General features: G+C 36.7%; 1 protein-coding gene across 8 annotated transcripts in view; it reads right to left on the bottom strand.

The window, feature by feature from the left end:
• The window catches only part of MAPK10 (mitogen-activated protein kinase 10), a 260366-nt gene that overhangs the window by 116001 nt on the left and 120801 nt on the right, over nucleotides 1–23564 (bottom strand). For all 8 annotated transcript variants that reach the window (XM_036455909.2, XM_036455654.2, XM_045571017.1 and 5 more), the window contains exon 4: nucleotides 9592–9761. In XM_036455909.2, the coding sequence (XP_036311802.1) occupies nucleotides 9592–9761 (170 nt within the window). The remainder of the gene's footprint in view (nucleotides 1–9591; nucleotides 9762–23564) is intronic.

The raw sequence follows: 23564 nt of genomic DNA, 5'->3' as shown, positions 1-23564 counted from the left end.
TTACCCAGGACAGCTGGGGCTTTGAGAAACTTCTAAATGATTTTTACCCATTTCTCTTCATACCATCAGCTTCACAACCATAAAACATTTCCATCCAGATCTTGTGCTTAAAGATGGTTAGCTGGGTCTGTTTAGCCATGTTGCAAATTTAAAAACTAATGTTTAAAATTTAATGTTGTAGTAAATCATGGTTAACTGAAGCTCAGATTGAAAGACAGGAATGAAAAGGTTAAGATGCTTCTTTGCCAGAGTCACTTATGGAATATTAGTAAAGTCATTTTAACCCCCATGTTCTCAAAGAATAACATTCATATAATATGCCCAATCTGATAATTAAGCTTCTGTTAAAATCAAGCATCTTCCTGGGTGGTATATAGGGTGGGGCAAAATAGGTTCATAACTGTTTGTATGGAAAATAATACAATCATTAATAAATAATAATACAAGAATAAATTGTGTTTTGTGGACTCACAAATGTAAACCTACCTTTGCCATACCCTGTATGTTAACATTTTGCAATTTTTCCATTGTTAGAAAAGAACAACATTAAGTCACTTTCTTTGAACCTACTAAAAGTCATGATAGTATGAGGTTTATAAGGCAATGTCATGTAGCTAATTTATTTTAGACTTTTTTAGTTCTGTGAGATATTGATGTTATCTGCATTTTACAGATGAGTAAACTGAGGTTCTGAGAGATTAAAAGTTAAATACTGCCGAAACCGGTTTGGCTCAGTGGTAGAGCATGATCTGTGGAATAAAAGGTCCCAAGTTCGATTCTGGTCAAGGGCATGTACATTGGTTGCGGGCACATCCCCAGTAGGGGGTGTGCAAGAGGCAGCTGGTCGATGTTTCTCTCTCATCAACGTTTCTAGCTCTCTATCTCTCTCCCTTCCTCTCTGTAAAAAATCAATAAAAAATATATTAAAAAAAAAATAAAGTTAAATACTATCACAGGGCCAGTTGAGTTATTTTAAGATATAAGTGTATTTCTAACTATAATGGCTGAAAATGATAATATAAGGTATTTTAAAGTATCTGTGATTAAATAAATGATCTTTATATGTGCAAATATTTTACAGAATTCAGAGAATTTAATTTCCTTCCTAGTTACAATCATCAATAAATAAGCATTGAATACCTTTTATAATGATCTTTAACATGGCCAAGTTTCCATCTCTTTTGCTCTAATATATATACTAGAGGCCCAGTGCACAGATTAGTGCACCTGTTACTTGATTTGGCATTATTACCAGTAAATTTTTTTGAGCATTTGAACAATTTTAGATTTTTTTAATTTTTTAATTTTTTAATTTTTTAATTTTTTTATTTTTTTGCTTTTTGTTTTTGGCTTTTGGCTTTTGGATTTGTTACTTTGTTATGTTTGGTTTGGGTTTGGGGGAGAGTTCTGGCCTACCCAAGGTAATTCTACCTACTACTACTAAGTTGGAAAGCAAAATGCAAATTGTGTCCCACAATTAAAAGATTGAAAATATAACAAACCACAAAGAAAACCCCTTTCCTTCTATACCCCTTTTATCACAGACATGGGGGACCTAGCTCTGCAGTCAATAACTGAGACTCCTATCATGTTATCAGTACCCTTCAAGAGACTCTACCTAATGGACATGGAAACTACCACTCCCCCAAATCCCTTACATGTTAAGTGTACACTAAGTCACATCTATTTCTTTTCATCACTTTAAGTTCTATTTGGGAGTAAACGAGGCCTAAACTACATATATATCTTTTCATATTTATCAAGATAATATAGCTGCAGTAACAGATGCTGGTCCAAAGAAGAGCCCTCTAGATGAAGAAACAAAAACAAAAACAAAAACATTTGTTTCCTGTACCACATGTTACCAATGGAATGTTTTCTGTCCCTGCCTTCCTTCAGTGTAGAATACCACCCCACACACACACACACAACAAAAATTACAAAAATTCCAGACTTCCTTTCAGTCTATCTAACCCTTAACTTCACCAGGCTACAGGGATATTGCTAGACAGGTTCACTATACACACCACTTTCACTTATCAAAGGAAGGTGGTGAAGCAAGAATATGTGAATACTCAAGGTTTGGCTGAGCATGACTGGCAATTTAAATCTTAGATAATATGCATAGGGATCTTGTTGCTATACACTAGCTATTTTCAACCTTTTTTAAAAATATATATTTTATTGATTTTTTTTTTTTAACAGAGGAAAGGATAGAGAGTTAGAAATGTTGATAAGAGAAACATTGATCAGCTGCCTCCTGCACATCCCTAAGGAGATATGCCCACAACCAAGGTACATGCCCTTGACCAGAATTGAACCTGGGACCCTTAGGTCCGCAGGCCGAGACTCTATCCACTGAGCCAAACTGGATAGGGCTCAACCTTTTTTTATCTCATGGCACACATAAACTAATTACTAAAATTCTGTGGCACACCAATTTTGATTCATTCACACCATACAGGTATTGTGGGGTTTTTTTTGGCTGTTGTCATTTTTTTTTTTTACTTGACAATTGAAGGGAAAGAGTTTAGCACTCTTGACTAAATAGTCAGGTACTGCATGTTTTAAAAATTCTGTGGCAAACAGGTTGAAAATCACTGCTATAAACCACTAACTAAAGGACATTCAGAAAAAAAATTATCATTCATTTTTTTGTGAAAAAAAACTGATATATCCTAGTATCCTATAGTCACAAAAATATATATATATATGGTATATAGCATATATATTCAATTAAGATACACTAATCCACTGAAGCCGGTTTGGCTCAGTGGATAGAGTGTCAGCCTGCGGACTGAAAGGTCCCGAGTTTGATTCTGGTCAAGGGCATGTACCTTGGTTGCAGGCATGTCCCCAGTAGGGGGTGTGCAGGAGGCAGCTGATCAATGTTTCTCTCTCATTGATGTTTCTAACTCTCTATCCCTTTCCCTTCCTCTCTGTAAAAAAAAAATCAATAAAATATATATTTTTTAAAAAAATACATTAATCCACGAGATTAGTATGTATACATTTTACATATGTATTATATATATTATAAATTGGTAATATATTCACTATTTATATTGGTATACACATATGGCTATATATCTAATGTAAGATAAACTAATCCATTGGAGAATGTTTTATAACAACAATTATTTCAACTTTGATTGAACGCCACCTTCTAGCATTAATTGGAATTTTAGAAAAGTTTAGGTAAGATGTTAAAGTGTATCATCTTAATTCTATATAATTAATTTTATTTATTTATTTTAATATATTTTATTGATTTTTTTACAGAGAGGAAGGGAGAGAGATAGAGAGTTAGAACCATCAATGAGAGAGACACATTGATCAGCTGTCTCCTGCGCACCTCCTACTGGGGACATGCCCGCAACCAAGGTACATGCCCTTGACCAGAATCAAACCTGGGACCTTTCAGTCTGCAGGCTGACGCTCTATCCACTGAGCCAAACCAGTTAGGGCTAAATACTTAATTTTCTAGGCACAGATTTTTTTTACAATAAGCCACTCTTGTGCTTTTGTCAGTATTAAGCTTACATCTTTGATATAAATATGCTGTAAAATATCACTTTGCAAAATTGGATGAGGATTGTTTATAAGATGATTATATGTAGAGGAAAAGAAAACAAGCTAAAGAAGGAAAGAATATGGTTTCATATTCTGTCATTTAAAACTATGCAATCAGCTCTTTCAGTTAAAGAGCAGCCCAAACTTGGTAAGCCTTCTCTGCTGAACTTGGTTATTGACTTTTGTTACCTCATTCACTGTCAGTTTTAATTGTTTTTGGAGAAAGAAATAAAACAATAGAAAATGTTCTTGGCTTAGCAAGCAATGAAAGGATGAAGTGAGAAAAGGACAATGTTGACTTATCTTTATGTTCTTTTATTTATTTATTTTTGTTCTGGAGCTAAAAACAATGCTAATGAATCCTCTTCTGAAGTTTGAAAAAATATTCTGAGATGATGCCCAGTCAGAGTGGCTCAGTGGTTGAGTGTCGACCCTTGAACCAGGGGATCATGGTTCGATTCCTAGTCAGGGTGCATGCTCAGGTTGCAGGTTCGATTCCCAATAGGGGATGAGCAGGAAGCAGCTAATCAATAATTTTTTATCATCATTGATGCTTTTAACTGTCTTTCCCTCACCCTTACTCTCTGAAAATTAATAAAAAAATTTTTTTAATGTTCTGTTCATCTGACTTCCAACCACTGTTGTTAAATAACTCATAGATTGCAATCCCCCACCAGGGAAGCTACAGAGGACTTCTCTGCTCACCCAGAGCAGCAGAGTGCAGCATCTTGTTTTATTGGGCTTCACTTTATTTTGCTTTGAAGAAATTGCATTTTTAAAAACTGAAGGTTTGGTAAACCTATTTCAAACAAGTATATTGGTGCCATTTTTCCAATAGCACTTTACTCACTTTGTGTCTCTGTACCACATTTTGGTAATTCTCACAATATTTCAAACTTTACACCATTATTATATTTATTATGCTGATTTGTGATCAGTGATCTTTGATATTACTACTATAATTGTTTTGGAGGGCCATGAACTGTGCCCAAATAACACAGCAAACATTAATAAATATTGTGTGTGTTCTGACTGCTCCACTGACCAGTCATTCAGCCATCTCTCTTCCTCTCCTCATGCTTCTCTATTTCTCAAGACACAACAGTATTGAAATTATGCCAAATAATAATCCTATAATGACTTCTAAGTATTCAAGTGAAAGTGAGAATCACATACTTCCCCCTTTAATGCAAAAGCTAAAAATGATTAAGCTTAGTGAGAAACACATGTCTGGGAATGGAAGTATGCTTGGTGTGAGGGAGGTGGATGAATGCATTAACAAAAACAAAGAGTGAAAATTAAATTAAAGGCAGGTTGAAAAAGAGGACAAATTAACATGAGAATCCTATATAATAAAAGGCCAGGGACCATAAGTGTAACAACCAGAATGACTGCTGGACCAGTCATCATGAGGTGCGTTGACCACCTCTCGGTCCCTCCCCTCCCCTATCTCCCCATCCCCTACCCCCACCTGCAAGTGAATGGGGAACCACAGCAAAGCGGGTAGCTGGTGATGGGGTGGGACTGGGGACTGGCAAGTGGGCAGAATGGTCCCTCCTGCCCCCCAAGTGGGCACCAGCAACTTCACCTCCATGTGGGAAGTGTGTGACTCTCACTTTCACTTGAATACTTAGAAGCTATTATAGGAATATTCTATCAAATATTCCATCTGATAGAATGTGTTGCCCACTCACGTGGACGGCAGCTGCCACCTCCGCCACCGTTGCTGCTGCCCCTGCCAGAGTTTGGGGTGTTGACAGAAACTGCAGAGTGACCTGCAACCTACCCACCCACCCTGGCGGCAGAGACTATGGAGACTACATTAGGATTGGGTGCTGGCGAACTGGCAGAAGAATGCCCTGATCACAGGCTAGGCCTAGGGACCCTAACTGCATTATTTCATGCACTGGGCCTCTAGTAGATCTATAAGAAAAATAGTACATAACTGACCCAACTTTAGTTTTGATAACTAAACAAAAAATATCTCAAAGAAGAAAGAAACATGCTGGAAGAGTGGTGAATTAAAAGATAGGAAGGGAAGTGTGCTATCCCTTTTATTCCCCTTCATCTGGGTCTTTCCTAGTTTTATTTCCCTCGGCTATAGACAAAAAGACTAGTAATAATCTGAGAAAACTACAAGGCTAAAATTTTGAAACTTAGGTGTTCCTTTACTGACAAATTAGTTGACAAGTTTTTTGTAAAGTTGGGTTAACAGTTTTACTCAAGGACATGTACTTATTGAAATATATTTTTATTACTATGCCAGAGACCTAGGATGATTCCCTTCCTATACAAGGAGAGAAATCCAGAATGTCCTATAAAACATATCACAAAAATTTTAATGATAGATTTTTAAATCTTTCTGGGAAAATCTGTTAACTTTTTGAGCAAAATTTCTGCTTTGGATCTATTTTTGAATCATTAAAAGACCATCAGCTTCCTTTCACTGGCAGTCCTCATTCTCCGTGGGAGTTTTAATTAAAGAAAAATGAAATAATCCCAGTAGCTATTGAACATCTTCACTGAGAACCTTAAGAAAACTTCCTGATACTCTACAGTTTTGAAAAAGGCAAACAGTAACCACTGTTTTCATCCTCCATTCTCTCAAATGAGAATTTTTGGTTTTCTTACATTTCATTTTGAAAGTCTTTCATGAATGCAATGATTTCCTAAATGGGGATCCCACTCTCCAAGTGGTACACAAACAACCCAGTAGGATGCAAACTTAAATATAAACATATATTATAATCTAGAAAAGAAATTGAACCTTACTCTATTTAATATACAAGTTAACATGGGTCCCTCCCCTGCACAAGTTACCCTGCTGGCAGGGGTCACTTATTGCCCAGACTTAAACATGTGACTTGAAAAGAAAGCAGGAATTTCCCAGACAGGGGAGAGTTGACAGAGGCATCTGAAACATTTAAAACCTTTAAAAACATTTACTATACCATGTATTGCTGCCTCAACAAATCTCCACAAACTTAGATGCTAAAACAATGCAAATTTATAATCTTATAATTCTGTTCTGTAAACAAGAAATCCTCCCTTGGTCTCACTCGGCCGATGGTTGGCAAACTGCAGTTCACGAGCCACACGCTGCTCTTTGGCCCCTTGAGTGTGGCTCTTTCACAAAATACTATGGCCTGGACGAGTCTATTTTGAAAAAGTGGCATTAGAAGAAGTTTAAGTTTAAAAAATTTGGCTCTCAAAAGAAATTTCGATCGTTGTACTGTTAATATTTGGCTGTTGACTAATGAGTTTGCCAAGCACTGCACTAGGCTAACATCAAGGTGCCAGCAGCTGAGTGCCATGCTGAGGTGGTAGAGAAGAATTTGTCTCCTTGCTCATTCCAGTCCCTTGGCAGATTACAATGCCTGTGGCTGTATGACTGAGGCCTCCATTTTCTTGCTGAAGGCCATTCCAGCTTCTAAAGTCATCCCGTTTCTTGGCTCATGACCATTTCTCCCCACCTCCAAAGCCAGCAACAATAAGGCAAGTCTCTCATAAATAGAGTCTCTCTCTCCTTCCCATTGGGTATCTCTGACCCACTGGTCAGCCTTATGTTCCACTTTCAAAGACTCACATGATTAGATTGGTCTCACCTGCATATTATATTCTAGGGTAACCTCCCCATTTTGAGACCCTTAACGTTAATCACATCTGCTAAGGTTACATACGGTTTTGCCACATAAGATAACGTATTCAAGGGTTCTGGAGATTAGGGTCAAAGCACCTTAATCTTTGGGGCAACCATTATTTTGCCTACTAAATAATGAAATTGTTTTGTGTCATACCTGCACTATAAACAAACAAACAAACAAATAAATAAAATTGCTTTACCTGTATAAATATCTTCAAAATGAAAGATTTGCTCCACTGTTAAATTATTAAAATATTCCATCTTTCAAATTCCAAAACAACTACTGACTAGCATTATAAAAGACTGAAATTTATTGGGAAAATTTCCATAGAAACTTGGTATGTTTGATAAATGAGGTTTAAATGGAGTAAAGGGTTTATTAAGTGCGCCAACCTGTATGTCTGCCATTTGAATCAACTAAGTATTCAGAGTTGTCAAAATGAAGTGAACCTTAAAACATGTTCACACAAATATCTGTATATGGATGTTTAAAACACCTTTATCTATAATTGTCAAAAACTTGGAAGCAGCCAAGATAGCCTAAAGTAGGTGAATGGATAAGTAAACTGTGGAACACTCAGACAATGGAGTATTAGTCAGTTCTAAAAAGAAATAAGCTATCAAGCCATGAAAAGACATGGAGGAATGCTAAGTGTACATTACTAAGTGAAAGAAGCCTATATAAAAAGGTTACATACTGTTTGATTCCATCTAAAATCATCCCTGAAAAGGCAAAACTAGGAAACAGTAAAAAGATCAATGGTTGCCAGAGGCTGTGAGTAGTGGAGGCACACAGAGGAATTGGGGAGAGTAGAAATACTTTGTAGACCATAACAATGAACACATGTCATTTTAAGTTTGTTCAAATCCACAGAATATACAACAGTAAGAGTGAATCCTAATGTAAACTATGGGCTTTGGTGATTATGATCTGTCACGGTAGATTTATCAATTGTAATAAATGTACCGTTCCGGTGGGGATGTTGATAATGCAGGAATCCACGCCGGGAAAATCTCTGCACCTTCCTCTTTATTTGCTGTGAACCTAAACTGCTCAAAAAGTCTTTATCTCATCTGGTAAAAGTGTGTATGATTTTTTAAAATTTATTTGTATTGTTGAAAGTATTACAGATGTCCCCTTTGTATGTTTTTCCCCACTGGCCCCCTCCACCCCTCACCTGCCCCTCCCAGGCCTTCACCACACTATTTATTGTCTGTGTCCATGAGCTATGCATATATGCATATAAGTTCCCCATTAATCATTCCCCACCCCCCTATCCCCCTGTTTTAAAATGAACATTACTAATGTAGCAGTAAGTTATATAACAAATAAAAATATTGACATAAATAAATCTTTTATAAATACAAATATACATATATATTTATAATACATGCCCCAAATTTTTACTTATAAGTGCAACCTATCACATTAAAAATTATTATACTAATAAGTTCTTACTAAATATTTCATACATTTAATTGCTACACTAATTAGAACCGTCTAAAAATAGTTATCAATCAGATAACATGTAAATTAGATCTTGATTTGTCATTATTTCAGTTGGCCACTGAAAAATATCTAAAAGAATGGTTACCAAGGATCACAGAATCTTTCCATTTGGGAAACATTCAGCAAATTTTTAAAAAATACCACTTTTTAAATAGATAACAACTTTAAACATTGAACTTTAAAACTCACAGAGACATTTGAGATATCATTTATACTTCTTTGGAATGTAGGTATTTTATTTGCTAGTTATCTTAGCACATATCTCCTCATTTCTTGATGTGTAAACATTCAAATAAAATTTATGTGCACTAGTAACAGCTACTAAAACCTCTGGTTCTCTGGATTTTTTGTTTGTTTTTAAATGGCTTAAGAGTAATAAATATTTTTTGGAACCACAAAAAGTAGTCACAAGTAAAGTTGTACATATTGTTAGCAAATGGATAAAGAATCACAAATAATGCTTATAGTTTTATTTTTCTTCAGTAGCATGTATTTTCCCTCCCAGTCATGCAATTTATTTATAGATTTTTGTTTGTTTGTGTTTGTATGCATGCGTGTGTGTGTGTGTGTGTGTGTGTGTGTGTGTCTACTTGACAAAGGGTGTTCCCTTTAAAAATATAAGTTAAGCCCTAGCTGGAATAGTTCACTTAGAGTGGAGTGTCCTCCACTACATGGAAGGGTCATGGGTTCAATTCCCTGTCAGGGTATATGCCCAGGTTGCAGGTTTGATCCTCTGTCCAGGTACATATGAGAGGTAATTCTCATTCTCTCCCCACACCGCCTCCCTCTCCATTCCTCTTTCTCTAAAATCAATAAAAATATATCCTCAGGTGTGTAATATATATATATAAACCATTCCACTTACCAAACTATTCCCTGAGCCCCAGAGCCAATCGGCTTTAGGTTCTGGTAGCGCTTGAGAACTGTGAAGGTTGAGTCTCCTACTTCCACGCTGTAGAACTGGTTGTCAACTTTGCTTTTGCTCATGTTGTAATGTTTGGCAATATATGACACATCCACTTGTTTATCAAATCCCTGGGGGGGAAAACAACAAAAACATGAGACAAGTGAATTATAACTGAACACCAAGAAGACAAGCAATCCAATTAAAAAATGGGCAAATGACCTGAATACACACTCCTTCAAAAGGGATATACATGAGGCCAATAAACATATGAGAAAATATTCAACATCACTAATCATCAATGAAATGCAACTTAAAACCATAATGAGGTATCACCTCACACCTATTAGAATGGCTACTATCAATACTAGTAAACCAACTAATGACAAGTGTTGACAATGATGCTGAGAAAAGAGAACCTTTGTGCACTGTTGGTAGGAATACAAAAAAACAGTATGGAGTTTCCTCAAAAGATTAAAAATGGAACTGCCTTTTGACCCAGTGATACCACTTCTGGAAATATATTCTAAGAATCCTGAAACACCAACTCAAAAGAATATATGCAGCCCTATGTTCATAGCAGTGTTATTTACAATAGCCAAAATCTGGCAACAGTCCAAGTGCTCATCAGCAGATGAGTGGATAAAATAGCTGTAGTACATTTACATAATGGAATACTACATGGCCATAAAAATAAAAATAAAAAAGGAAATCTTACCTTCTATGACAGCATTAATGGACCTGGAGATCATTATGGTAAGCAAAATAACCCAGTCAGAGCAAGGTATATTCCATACCATCTCACTTATATGTGAACAAAATAAACTGACAAACAAAATAGATACAGAGACATGGAAACATGGAACAGACTAACAGCTGTCTGAGGGGAGGGAGAGGAGGAGAACTGGATGAAAGAAGATGAAGAGATTAGCCAAAGAACTCATATGCCTGACACACAAAGACAACAGTGTGGTGATGGCCAGAGGGAAGGGATGCTGGGTGGAGGTGGGCAAGGCAGAGGAGATAGAAACATCTGTAATAGTCTCAACAATAAAAATAAAGTGGTTTTAAAAGAAAAAAAAAGAAAAAAGAAAGAAGAAGTCCAAATACTCATTCCAACCCCACAGCAACTGAATCAGTAATTCTTTGGGGGTGGGACCAACATTCTGTTTTATTAAGTCCTCTAAGTAATCTGATGCATGTTGAGAGCCACTCACTGAGGGTTTTCCCCTGAAGATTGTAAAATAAATCACACAGCTCTGCCTTAGAAAGAAAAAACTGTCATTATGCAGCAGAAAAAATATTTCTGTATTTGCCTCAAAGAACAGACTTTGTGTTACTGTGGTCTGCCAGGTTCCATTACTGCTGGCACACAAACTGGAAACCGGTGTGCTAGTTAGGACAAAGATTGCCCCACACCTCATTGCTGTAATAGGATGGACCACTATGTCCTAGCAATTATTCACACTCCTGAGAAGTCCCCTTGGTTTTTCTTACTGCATAGGTAAAACAGGACTTCTCATTTAATAGAGAAACTATATATAGCCTTGGTGGCAGTTCCATTAAATTGTTAAAACAATCACAAATCTTATACCAGTAACAAAACTTTTAACAACGAGAGACTTCCCAATCAAAAAGACAGGTAAAAGCTATTCAAATAAAATGCTTAATACCCTAGCATATTTTCTACAATAACAATTACTTAGTGATCTTTTATTTCCACTTCAGAGCACATAACTTCTCAAAATAAGGTTGAAAATCATCATTACAGTAATTGTGAATTCACACACACATTTAACTTTCAAGTATTCTCTTTATATTTAATTTTGAATTAAACTTCAAATAAAATCTAAAGGTTAGATTTTTTTGAAAGTAATAATTCTCAAATAATTGGGAAAAGGTTATTTTAATTATTGGCAGTAAGACACAGGGATAATAGCATTAGAAATTTTCTTGGATAGCAATGTGTTGTGTTGAAGAACTTCCCCCAGATATCATCTGTGCCCTAAGCTTACAAATCCAAATTGAGGTTTAAAAAGGATAGACCATATTTAACACACTATATTTTATCCCCAATTTCCATGCAGTCTTGTTTGTCATGACTGTAAAGTTCAAACAAACTTTTCTCTAAGTGCCTATTAAAAAATACCATTTAGAGCACAATGGAAAAATATTGTCAATGCTAAAAAATTTCTCCAGTTACATGTTTTAGAATACTCTTAGCTTAGGTCACCTAACTTATGATTTGAACCGAGACAAACCAAAGAGAGCTGATGATTAGAAAGAGAAAAACAAAAAAAAATTCATATTGAGAAGACCAATAGTTTAAGGAAACGAGCCCCACTAAAAAGTGTTGACTCAGTGGAACTATGGTAGCACTAAGAATCTGTGTTTTTTATTTCTAAAAAACTTCTATTTTATCTTATTTAATTTTTATTTTTCAACTACAGTTTACATTCAAAATTATTTAGTATTAGTTTCAGGTGTATAGCATAGTAGCTAAACTATCATATACTTTATGAAGTGTTCCCCTGATATTTCTGGTACCCATCTGGCACCATGAAGAGTTATTACAACATTATTGATGATATGCTATAATTTACATCCTTATGACTATTTTGTAACTACCAATTTATACTTCTTAACCCCTTCACCTGTTTCACCCAGTCCCTAACCTGCTTCCCCTCTGGTGACCATCAATCTCAGAACAACTATTTTAGGAAACAGGGAAGGTAGGAGATGTCACCGTTCAAAGAGGGCTATTTGGAGAGGCAAAAACTGGAAGCAATGCAGGTCAAATCAAGAAAACAAAGGATGCAAAACTTAAAAATGATGCCAGGATGACTCTCCTTGATATCAGCACCTGTTCATCAGGCCCAGATGTCATATTCCCAGGGATGTGTTTTCCTATCTCATAGGTGTAATAGAGTGCTTGCCCAATGTTCTCTAAACTAGCTCATGAAAATAAATATTCCATCATCTCTTTATAATCTTTATATTAAATTTATACTAAAATGCTTGGGAAGAATGTCTGAAATTCAAGATTTTCATAAATTCTCATCAAAATAGAAAATCTCTTTCCAGAGAAGAAATTAATATGTTAATTGAGTTAATGACAGCCCAGGCCAATGTGGCTTAGTTGGTTGGGCATCATCCATGCACCAAGAGGTTACTGGTTCCATTCCCAGTCAAGGCACATGCCCTGGTTGCAAACTTGATCTCCAGTAGGAGGTGTGCGGGAGGTAGCTGGTTGATGTTTCTCTCTCACATCAATGTTTCTCTGTCTCTTTTTCCCTCCCTCTCTCTCTAAATATATATTTTTAAAAGAAAGGAAGGAAGGAAGGAAGGAAGGAAGGAAGGAAGGAAGGAAGGAAGGAAGGGAGGGAGGGAGGAAGGAGGAAAGAAGGGAAGAATGGAAGGAGAGAAGAACGGAAGGAGGGAGGGAGGGAGGGACAGAAGAAGGGAGAAAGAAAATTACAAAGGAAGAATATTATATATAAAAATTATAAATCAACAAAATGGTAAATCATTATGGTTCAAAATAACTACAGGTTTAGAATAGTCTATTCTATTGGTCAAATTATTTTTTTAATAATTCCTCCACTGAATATTAATCTTGTATTTAAATCTCAACAATTATTTTTTAATAAAAGATATTTTAATTTTTAATTACATTTATTTGAGTGACATTGGTTAATGTGAACATGTAAGTTTCAGGTCTGCGTTTCTATGTTACAACATCTATATATTACACCATGTGCCCACCATCTAAAGTCAAGTATTTCAATAATTATTTCTATGTGAATATAATAGAATTTAATTGAATTTTCTTTTGCAAAAATTCAAGGCAAATTTTTCCTCATCTCCCATCTGCCAAAAATTTTAAAGCTAAATTAAAAGAAGGCTTTCTTGCCACTGGCCATTTGGTAGGCAGAGAAGAAATCTGTTCTAAATATAATCTGTTCTGTGAAAAGCCTGCACTTTATGTAGACTTGTAAGAAAGGGCCTTGTGCAATGATCTCCATCATCAATTCAGTTGCTGGCCTATGGGCATGGAGTTTGTAAAGAAAATTGCCCCATATGACTGATCTTATCCTGCAGGTGTCCAAAGCCTTCATTGCATTTTTCTCAAATTGAATAACCTACATCCCACAAGCACTCCCTCCCCATTTTCATGTGTGCATGACTGTGCTATGTTACTGCTAGTTAATTCTTAAGCAGAATATATTGAGGTTTAAGAATTTTTAAAAGTTAAGCTTCCTTAGTTTCTTTTTAATGATATGCCTGGATTACTTCTGCACTTAATAACTCTGAAACCTTGAGCAAGTCATTTTATTCTTTCATTAATTTACTATTTATATTATTTCTATTCCTTGTGGTTCTGAAAAAGGATTTGTGCCACTCACCATAAAAGATATAGGAACACTAAAACCAATGAGTCCAGTTTTAAAAATAAATGTCAAATAAAGCAGAGGCTGGGAGATGACAGTTTTACCCAAAGTCTTAAGTTATGGACATCTACTGCCTTAAGCACAAAACTTAGTGTCAAGCCCAAGGAAAAATAATGGCAACACAACAAAACCACAATGAGTGGCAAGTTTTGACTCATTGATCTCATAGAGTCATCACAGAAGTCCCTAGAAAAAGGTAAAATTTCTCTAGCACGTACCTATTAGAAGACTATATTCACTAGTTCTTTCTATAATAAACCTGGAATCAAACAATGGGCAGTAGATGCAATGCTTTTTAATCAAAGGATACAGAAATATGTTTCATATTGATACCATTGTAATAACCTGGTTATTATTTAACAGGAAAGGAGCAAAGGGAAGACTAGATAATACAGGAAGGCCATTTATACAGCTTTGCCAAAAAGCTGCATTTAACACTCTCCAAGTCTATTCCCTGCTGATCAATGCGGGGAGGGGCTGGACAAACACTGTTCAGACTCAAGCCCAGGAAAGGGCTGGGTGATGTCGAAAGGTGCCTTACCTGTCTGCCAGTCACACTGGGGAACAGGTCAGTGGCCAGGACAGGCATGGCCACTGAAGGTTCACAAAACCTGAATAAACTTCCAAACAACAGAAGTTTGCTCTTCTTTCCTCTCTCTCTGGCACACTGGGTTCCTGGCTCTCCTATGGCAGGGGGACGTGCTCCCCTGTGTCCACATGGCCTACAGCCCTGTGGGACTCCACACAAAAACTAATGAATGTCCATTAACTGCAATGCTAAACCACACCTGTCTGCAACATGGGACAGCAGCTCTGGACACTGGCCTTGCTTCTGGCGCTGCTGGAATGTTAGCTGCACCTTTTCCAGGACTGGCTTAAGGGGGAGGGGACTTTGGAACCTGAGAAATGTAATTACACACAAATAAAGCCCTCTTCCACATCCCATCCTCCCATGCGAATCTTAGAAAATTGATTTTCTGAAGTTATCGTAAGAACCTCCCTCCCACCAGCACCAGGGGAGTTTGATTCTCTGGTAAATAAGACTCATGAAATTGAATTCCTGATAACGAGGCACAAAGAGAGAGATTTTATTCAACCACTGCACTGCACAAGTTGCAGGCCTATGCAGGTCCCTCAGAAAAGCAGTCATCCCTGGTACTGGCACAAGAACAGACATATAAACCAATGGAATAGAATAGAGAACCCAGAAATCGACCCAAACCACTCTGCTCAATTAATGTTTGACAAAAGAGGCATGAACATACAATGGAGTCAACACAGTCTCTCTAATAAATCGTGTTGGGAAAATTGGACAGATACATGCAAAAAAATGAAACTAGACCACCAACTTACACCATACACAAAAATAAACTCAAAATGGATAAGGGACTTAAACATAAGATGAGAAACCATAAAAATACCAGAAGAATCCACAGGCAGTGAAATCTCAGATATATGCTGAAGCAATTTCTTCATTGTCACTGCTCCTAGAGAAATGGAAACTAAAGAGAAAATAAACAAATTGGACTACATAAAAAAATAATAACAATTTTAAAAAAAGCTTTTGCACAGCAAAAGAAACCATCAACAAAACAATAAGAAAGCCCACTGCATGGGAGAACATATTTGCTAATGTTATCACCGATGAGGGTTTAATCTCCAACATTTATAGGGAATTCATACAATTTAATAAAAGTAAGATAAACAACCTAGTCAAAAAATTGGCAACTAACCTAAATAGATACTTTTCAAAAGAAAACAGAAGGAAGGCCAAGAGACATATGAAAACATGTCAAAGTCACTAATTATCTGAGAGATGCAAATCAAAATGATGATGCGGTACCATCTCACAACTGTCAGAATGGCTATTATCAACAAAAAAACAAATGACAAGTGCTGGCGAGGATGTGGAGAAAAAGGAACCCTCATGCACTGCTGGGGAACCCTCATTCATACTGTTCTCCACAGACTGGTGCAGCCACTGTGGAGAACAGTACGAAGTTTCCTCAAAAAACTAAAAATGGAACTCCAATTTAACCCAGTGATCCCATGTCTAGGAATATATCCCAAGAAACTATAAACACCAATCAGAAAGGATATATGCATCCCTATGTTCATAGGAGCACAATTCACCCTTGCTAAATTCACCCTTGCACAATTCACCCAGCCTAAGTGTCCATCAGCAGAGGAGTGAATTAGAAAACAGTAGTACGGCTACACAGCGTAATACTACACTGCAATAAAAAAGGAATTCTTAGCATTTGCAACAGCATGGATGGAACTGGAGAGCATTATGCTAAGTGAAATAAGCCAGTCAGAGAAAGATAAATATCACGTGATCACACTAATTTATGGAATATAATGAACAACATAAACTGATGAACAAAAGCAGATCCAGAGACAGAGAAGCATCAATCAGACTGTCAAACCTCAGAGGGAAGGTAGAGGAGAGTGGGGGTAAGGGGTGAGATCAACCAAAAGACTTTTATGCATGCATATAAGCCTAACCAATGGATACAGACAACAGGAGGGTGAGGACATGAGTGGGGAGGGGGGAGTTATGGGGGGATAAGGGCACACATGTAATACCTTAATCAATAAAGACATTTTTTAAAAAAGGAAAAAAAATCAATCATCTAGCATATACCCTGAAAGGATCCTCCTCGGCCCTTGATGAATGATCATAGTAAAATGCTATCAGAGAGCTAACCCCTGTGGGAAGCATCTCTTTTAATAATGGAAGTTTTCTTCTTAACCAGAGTTTCTCATTGGGATTAAAGACCCTAGCCACACTTACAGTTACAGGTTCCATATTAGTCAGGCTGCTTTCTGAGGGGTGGCCATAGCTAGTAAGCAATATATCCATGAATCATATGAGTCATATGAATCAAGGGAAGAAAGAAAGGTAAACTAGTATTAACTGCTTACTTACTAAAGGTAAACTATGTATAGTTATATACTACTAGAGGCCTGGTACACAAATTCATGCACTGGTGGGGTCTGGCCGACTCGCCTCGATCAGGGCCGATAGGGCCAGACAGTCTGGGGGGAAGGGGCATGGGAGGTTGGCTGGCCAGCCTCACCCCCTAGTCAAATTCCTGGTCAAACTCCCAGTCAAGGGGCAATTTGCATGTTAGCCTTTCATTATATAGGCTATTTAGCACTAACAACAGCTGAGCAATAAGCTGTGAATTGGCTCAAAGTCTTAGAACTATTACTTAGTGGTCCCAATTAATATGTAATGAAGCTCATCCAACTCCAAGACATGTGCTTTTTATTTGCTTGTTTGTTTTTTGTTAATCCACTCCTGAGGAATTTTTTTCCCCATTGATTTTTATTCTTTTTATTTTATAATCTTTTTTTAAATTAAATTATTATATGTGTACATATCTTACTATTGCCCTCCCCCCCCCACTCCCATACATGCCTGCCCTCATTGGTTAAACTTATATGCATGCATACAAGTCCTTGGGTTGATCTCTTATCTCCCCATACCCATTGATTTTTAGAAAGAGTGGAAGGGAGGGTGAGAGACACATGGAGAGAAACATCAATGTGAGAGATGTTCGCCTCCCACACATGCCCCAATCTCAATACATGCCCTTGACCAGAATCAACCCCACACCTTTCAGTCCACAGGCCAATGCTCTAACCACTGAGCAATTGATTAGGTCAATGTGCTCTTTTTTTTTTTACAAAACCACTCATTTGTTCAGCTAAAATAATTTAAAACAGTGATGTGGGTGTCTTATAATAAGGCTAGGAAATCAAAAGAAATAGATAAATAGCATGTCCTCTTTTATTTAACAATTAGAGGCCTGGTGCATGAAAATTCATGCACTGGAGGGGGTCCCTCAGCCCTCCCTGCCCCCTCTCACAGTCTGGGAGCCCTCAGGAGTGGAAGACAACCTGGTGATCAGGGGAGGGCAACGCCCCCATCACACTTCTGCTACTGCCACTACCAGCAGTGCAAGCCTCGGCCAGCCTTGGTTACCTGAGCCTCAGGCTGGCCCTGGGAGGCTGGGAAGCCGACATGGGAGGCTTGCCTGTGCCTCAGGCCAGCCCTGGGTGCTAAAGGAAGATGGGGACTCTAGAGGCAGGTGTACCAAGCAGGCAGATCTGCCTGGGGATGGACCCAGCCATGCCACACCTGCTGCCCCAGTGGGGCTGAGGAGACGAGACTGGGTGCCACCTTCTTGTGACTGTGGGCGCTACCATCTTTGAGGGCGTGGCAGTCAATTAGCATATTCTCTCTTTATTAGATAGGATTGTCTCAAAATAGAGTTTGAATTTAAATGAACATTTTACAATTCAGGATTGAAGCAGACAATTTTGTGTTGGTAATGGAAACCTGGATTTTTAGAACAGGATATAAATGTAAAGGGCCTAATTTCATCTACTTGTTAAATATTTATTGAACACTTACTGTAAGGCAGACACTATTATAGGTGTTATGATATTATATTGATCCATCTCAATAGGTTAGCCAAAATGAATGAGTTGAAAACTACGTCTCCAGAAAATTAACTGGTCAATCTGTTTGATATATTTTTAATATTGTGTTTGGATAGTGAAAAGTATCTGCCTAAAGTGATGATTCTGCTTTTGGCACAAATGATATTGAGCTAGTCATTTTTATAGTTATGGCTAGAATATTGAGTCGCTTCATGATGCTACTGTAAGATTGTTATATATAGTCAGCAGAAACAATGCCTGCTATTCTGTTTGTTGTGTTCCAAGACATACTTTAACTATAAAAAAATCAACATGTTCAGTCTTGGCTATCACATGTATCAAAAAACAAGGTGCTATATCAAAAACCAGTAAGAGCTCAAATGACATTGAAGAAAAATTTTGACAATAATAACTCCTCAATTTTTTGTCATATTCCTAGTAATATTTTAAGCCTTATTTATAACACTCATCTTTTAGAATTTATATAAAATTCTTTATTTTTTTCCTACAGGTGAACAATGGGATATCGGGCTTTTTTTTTTTTTTTTGCTAATTATCATAGCATTTTGGTTCTTTTTAGTTGTTACTCACTTCAGACAAAACACTGTACACTAATAAAAGATTTCAAGAAGTTCAAGTTCAAGATTTCAGGAAAAGACTGTCTTGTATAATGGTTGAGATTTCCAACTCCAGAATAAAACATAATTGGATAATCTTTGTGATAATTAATAATATTGTGAAGATTAAGTGAGAAAAAATCTTAATGAAGTCTTCACAGATAGAAAGCACTCAGTAATTTCTGGGGGCATGGGGTTTTTCTGATCCATTATTGATTTGCCCACAGTTATCACTGAGGTCTTTAGCTCAAAGAGGAGTAGGTCTTCTTTATGTTTATAATATAGTCTAGCCACTCTACTGTGCTTTAGATCAGGCAGTGTGCTCTTTGAAGGTAACAACCCTATAATTTATTCTGTATCCCTAATTTCTGCAAGTTACAGATACATATTATAGGTACTCAGTGAAGACATGCTGAATAAATAAACAGTGGAATCAAATAATAATCAGTCAATGAATAGATATCTATTTGCTAGAAAATGTAAGGAGGCATAAAGAGTTTCTGTGTCATAACCAAAAAGCTCACTGAGCTCAGTTCCCTTAGTTCTAGTGCTATTTAAACTTATAACTGTTGCTTCATTAAAATGAACCCTCTGTGTCTGCGCAGACTTTCAGAAATCAAGAAATCGTTTTAAATAACTGATAACCAACTCAAGCATCAGAAAACATTTAGAAAGGACAATAAGTTAATAACATTTTTATTTAATAACTTTTAAGTAAATATTAGGGAAACAATGATTTGTATTGACCAAAATAACCAAAATGCAATGAAATCAATTGCTAATACACTTATAAGATGTTAAGATATTGAGAAAGTGACTTAATTTTGAAAAGCAAGCAAACAATTTTCTATTCCAGAAGTGGTGTTTTCTATTAAGACGTATTTATCTTTTTATTCAAAAAGCAATTATTGAACACTTACTGAATAAAACAGATTTCTGGGCTTGGACGTCAATGATGAGGATGTGAGTACTACCTTGAGGTGGTCAGCTTTGAGTGAGAAAAACACAAACCTGTACAACTAATGGTAATGCCCATTAGAATCTCATAAATTCCGTAGGCACCAGTGGGCATGCCTGCGGTTTCCAACACGGGCTATCTCTCTGTGTCTATATTCCCAGTTAAAATCCTGACTCATCTGTTCACAGAGGTCCAAAAATAGCATTTCCCAAAAACTTTTTAATTCATATGAAATTTAACAGCTCCATATGTTTTTGTTCAACTGAGAAAAGAAGGCTTACCTATTTCTCAAGAGGATCAAGAGTTTTTGCAGTTTCAACTCCCTGTAGGTCTATATTTTTATAAAGGATTCACACCAGTGCAAACTCAAGATTGTTCTTTTATTGTCTAACACTTCAAAGACAGATTTCTCCCCAAAATACAATATATACAACATGAAGCCACTTGCTTGCAAAAGTTGCTTAATGGGATTATAAAAACAACAACAAAATGAATCAGAGCAGTTTAAAAACTTAATCCCATTTTCTTCAAATAATTTAATTAAGAAATAAGGCCCTAACTGGTTTGGCTCAGTGGACAGAGCATAGGCCTGCAGACTAAAAAGTCCCAGGTTTGATTCCCATCAAGGGCATGTACTTTGGTTGCAGGCACATCCCTAGAAGGAGGTGTGCAGGAGGCAGCTGATCAATGTTTCTCTCTCATCAATGTTTTTGTCTATTCCTCTCCCTTCCTCTCTATAAAAAATTAATAAAATATATGTTTTAAAAAGAAATAAGGCTAATACTATTACGGACAATATACATATTTCCTGTTGATAAATAACTATGTAGACAAGTTTATTTTCTGTGATTTATTATTGATAACTGTGAAAATTGGAAATATAATATATTTTAAAAAGCCTGAACTATGGATATACTTGATCACAAATGGATGACAAATTACTTTAGATCTTTGTATAGTCTCTATAGCAAGAAATTGGGAGCAACCTAACACTGCTGGTGATTACATGAAACACCACAGCACAAGAATCTATGAGATGTCTTATGAAACCAGAAGCTTCCAAAGAACACATTTTGAAAGTAAATGCCAAATATTATATCTCTGAAAACAGTGCTACAGGAGAAAGAGAAAAAATAAATGTTATTAACAAATAAAAATTCTACATGCAAAGTAAATGAAGTATGGAGTCCCAATAGAAAGTTTCTGCTTGCTATAATATTTTTAAATTTTGGGAAGTTATAGACTATGCATCAGATTTTCTAGCTACTGAAAGCTCCTAGAAAGCAAACAATTCAGAGTCATTGGAAAGGTCACACTTCGGTTCTCTTTATTTCTTTGCTTTAAAAGAGCTCTTGTTAGAGCTACATTCTGTATCTTTACTCAAATATTGGGAGCTAATTTGAAAATAAATTCAACTTATACAAAGACTTTAGGGACTAAAAAAATAGCTGATGTTTTTACATTTTTAAAAAATAATTTTTAAGATCAGTGGGTTTTTTTTGTTGTTTTGTTTTGTTTTTATTTTGGGGTTGTTGTTTTTTTAATCCTCTCCCAAGGATATTTTTCCATTGATTTTTGCTTTAGAGGGAGTGGAAGAGAGAGGGAAAGACAGAGAGAAATATCAGTGTGAGGAAAACACATCTATCAGTCGCCTCCTGCACTAGCCCTAACCAAGGCCCCGGGCCAGGGAGGAGCCTGCAACAGAGTTACCTGCCCTTGACCATAATCAAACCCGAGATCCTTCAGTTACACATGCTGATGCTATCTTTATTCACTGTGCCAAACCAGCTAGGGCTAAATTCAGTTTTAATCTTGAACTATGTAAAATATGAACTTAATTTTAACAAAAACTCTTAAATAATTGTTGATTATTTTTTAAGTGTTAATGTCCCTAGTAAATGGTTAGGATCACAGTCATAAAGCTTGAAGAGGTAGGACCCAGGAATTCATTCATTTCCACCAGAGAATTATCACAGTTGCAACCGATTACATAAACATGAATCATGTATTCATTCATGAGGTACATATTTGGTAAAAGCCTGCCCTCAGCCACTTATTATTGTTAGTCCTACAGGGCAGCAGTGTGCAAATGAGACAAAGTAAGAAATGTATTCTAGTGGAGAGAGAGAAAAAGCATACCTGTCACATAGTTATTAGTATTAGATACCAAGAAGTGTTGTGGTGGAAAAAAAGAAAGACAAGGAAAGTTGAGGAGGCAGTGTGAGATAAGAAGAGGCTATTTTAATTAGGAGAGTCAGGAACATCCCCTTAAAAATGGCATTTTAACAAAGCCCTAGAGTTGTAAAGAAGTGTGCCAAGTGAATAATAAAGGAAGAACACTTTAGGGAGGGGTTTTTAGTGGCTGGGTGGTAAAGGCTTGGGTATTTATTATAAGAATTTTGGTGGGGTTTTTTGTTTGTTTGTTTGTTTGTTTGTTTGTTTGTTTTTACCACAAATGAAATGGGAAAACATTGAAAGATTTTTGTTTTGTTTTGTTTTATCTTGTTTTTAGCCAAGGCATGACATGATCTCACTTATATTTTTCAAATGTCACTCTTGGTGATGTTTTCAGAGTAAACATTTGAGGGTGATCTAAGTTGGAAGCTCTTGCAAGGCAAGAGGTGATGGTAGTTTGGGCCAGAGCGGTAATGGAGAGAACAGTAAGAAGTAATGAGATCCTAGAAGTGCTTTGAATGTAGAGCCAACAGAATGTGCTGACAGATTGGATGTGAAGTGTTGCACAAAAGATGATTCCAAAGATTTGGTTCTAATCAACTGGGAAGATGGATTTAGCATTTACCGAAATAATGAACAAAAGCATTTTGTAGGAAAGATCAAGGGCTTGGTTTGGAATATGTATAATTTGATATGCCTATTAGACATCTAAGAGGAGATGGAGAACAGAGAGTTGAACCTACCAGTCTAGTTTCAGAGAAAGGTTTGGGCTGGAAATACCACTGCTGGAGTATTCACGATACTGCTAATAGTGAAAACCCTGGGACTCGATGGGAGCACCAGAAGAGCAAATGCACATTTATTTAAAATGGAGTTGTCTATTTGACAAACACAGACTCCAGCACTGTTCTCAGTGCTCTGTACTGACTGATTTAATTCTCATAGTAATAGAAGATAGGCAGTATTATTTTCCTCTTTTCCCAATAAGAAAACTGATTTGCCCAAGGTTAGAAGTAACTGGCTAAGAAGTGGTAGATACACTTTCTAGCCAAGGCTCTCCACCTCCAGAGTTCTTGTAGAGAAGTTATCAAAGGCCTTGAGGCTTCAGTCACCGCGTTTGGAGTTTGGGGAGATGAGAGGAATCAGCAAGTCCTATTCACAGCAGGTGACACATTCTACTTTTCCAGGAAGGATAAATATACCAATGCTTTCTTTCCCTTTATACTTCTGTATATTTTCTCTAAGAAGCACATATTAATAGAATCAGAAAAGATTGTA

The sequence above is a fragment of the Pipistrellus kuhlii genome, unplaced genomic scaffold, assembly GCF_014108245.1.
Source record: "Pipistrellus kuhlii isolate mPipKuh1 unplaced genomic scaffold, mPipKuh1.p scaffold_m20_p_1, whole genome shotgun sequence".
Taxonomy (NCBI): Eukaryota; Metazoa; Chordata; class Mammalia; order Chiroptera; family Vespertilionidae; genus Pipistrellus; species Pipistrellus kuhlii.
The sequence above is the reverse complement of the archived record's forward strand: the minus strand, read 5'-3'. Positions and strand labels throughout refer to the sequence as shown.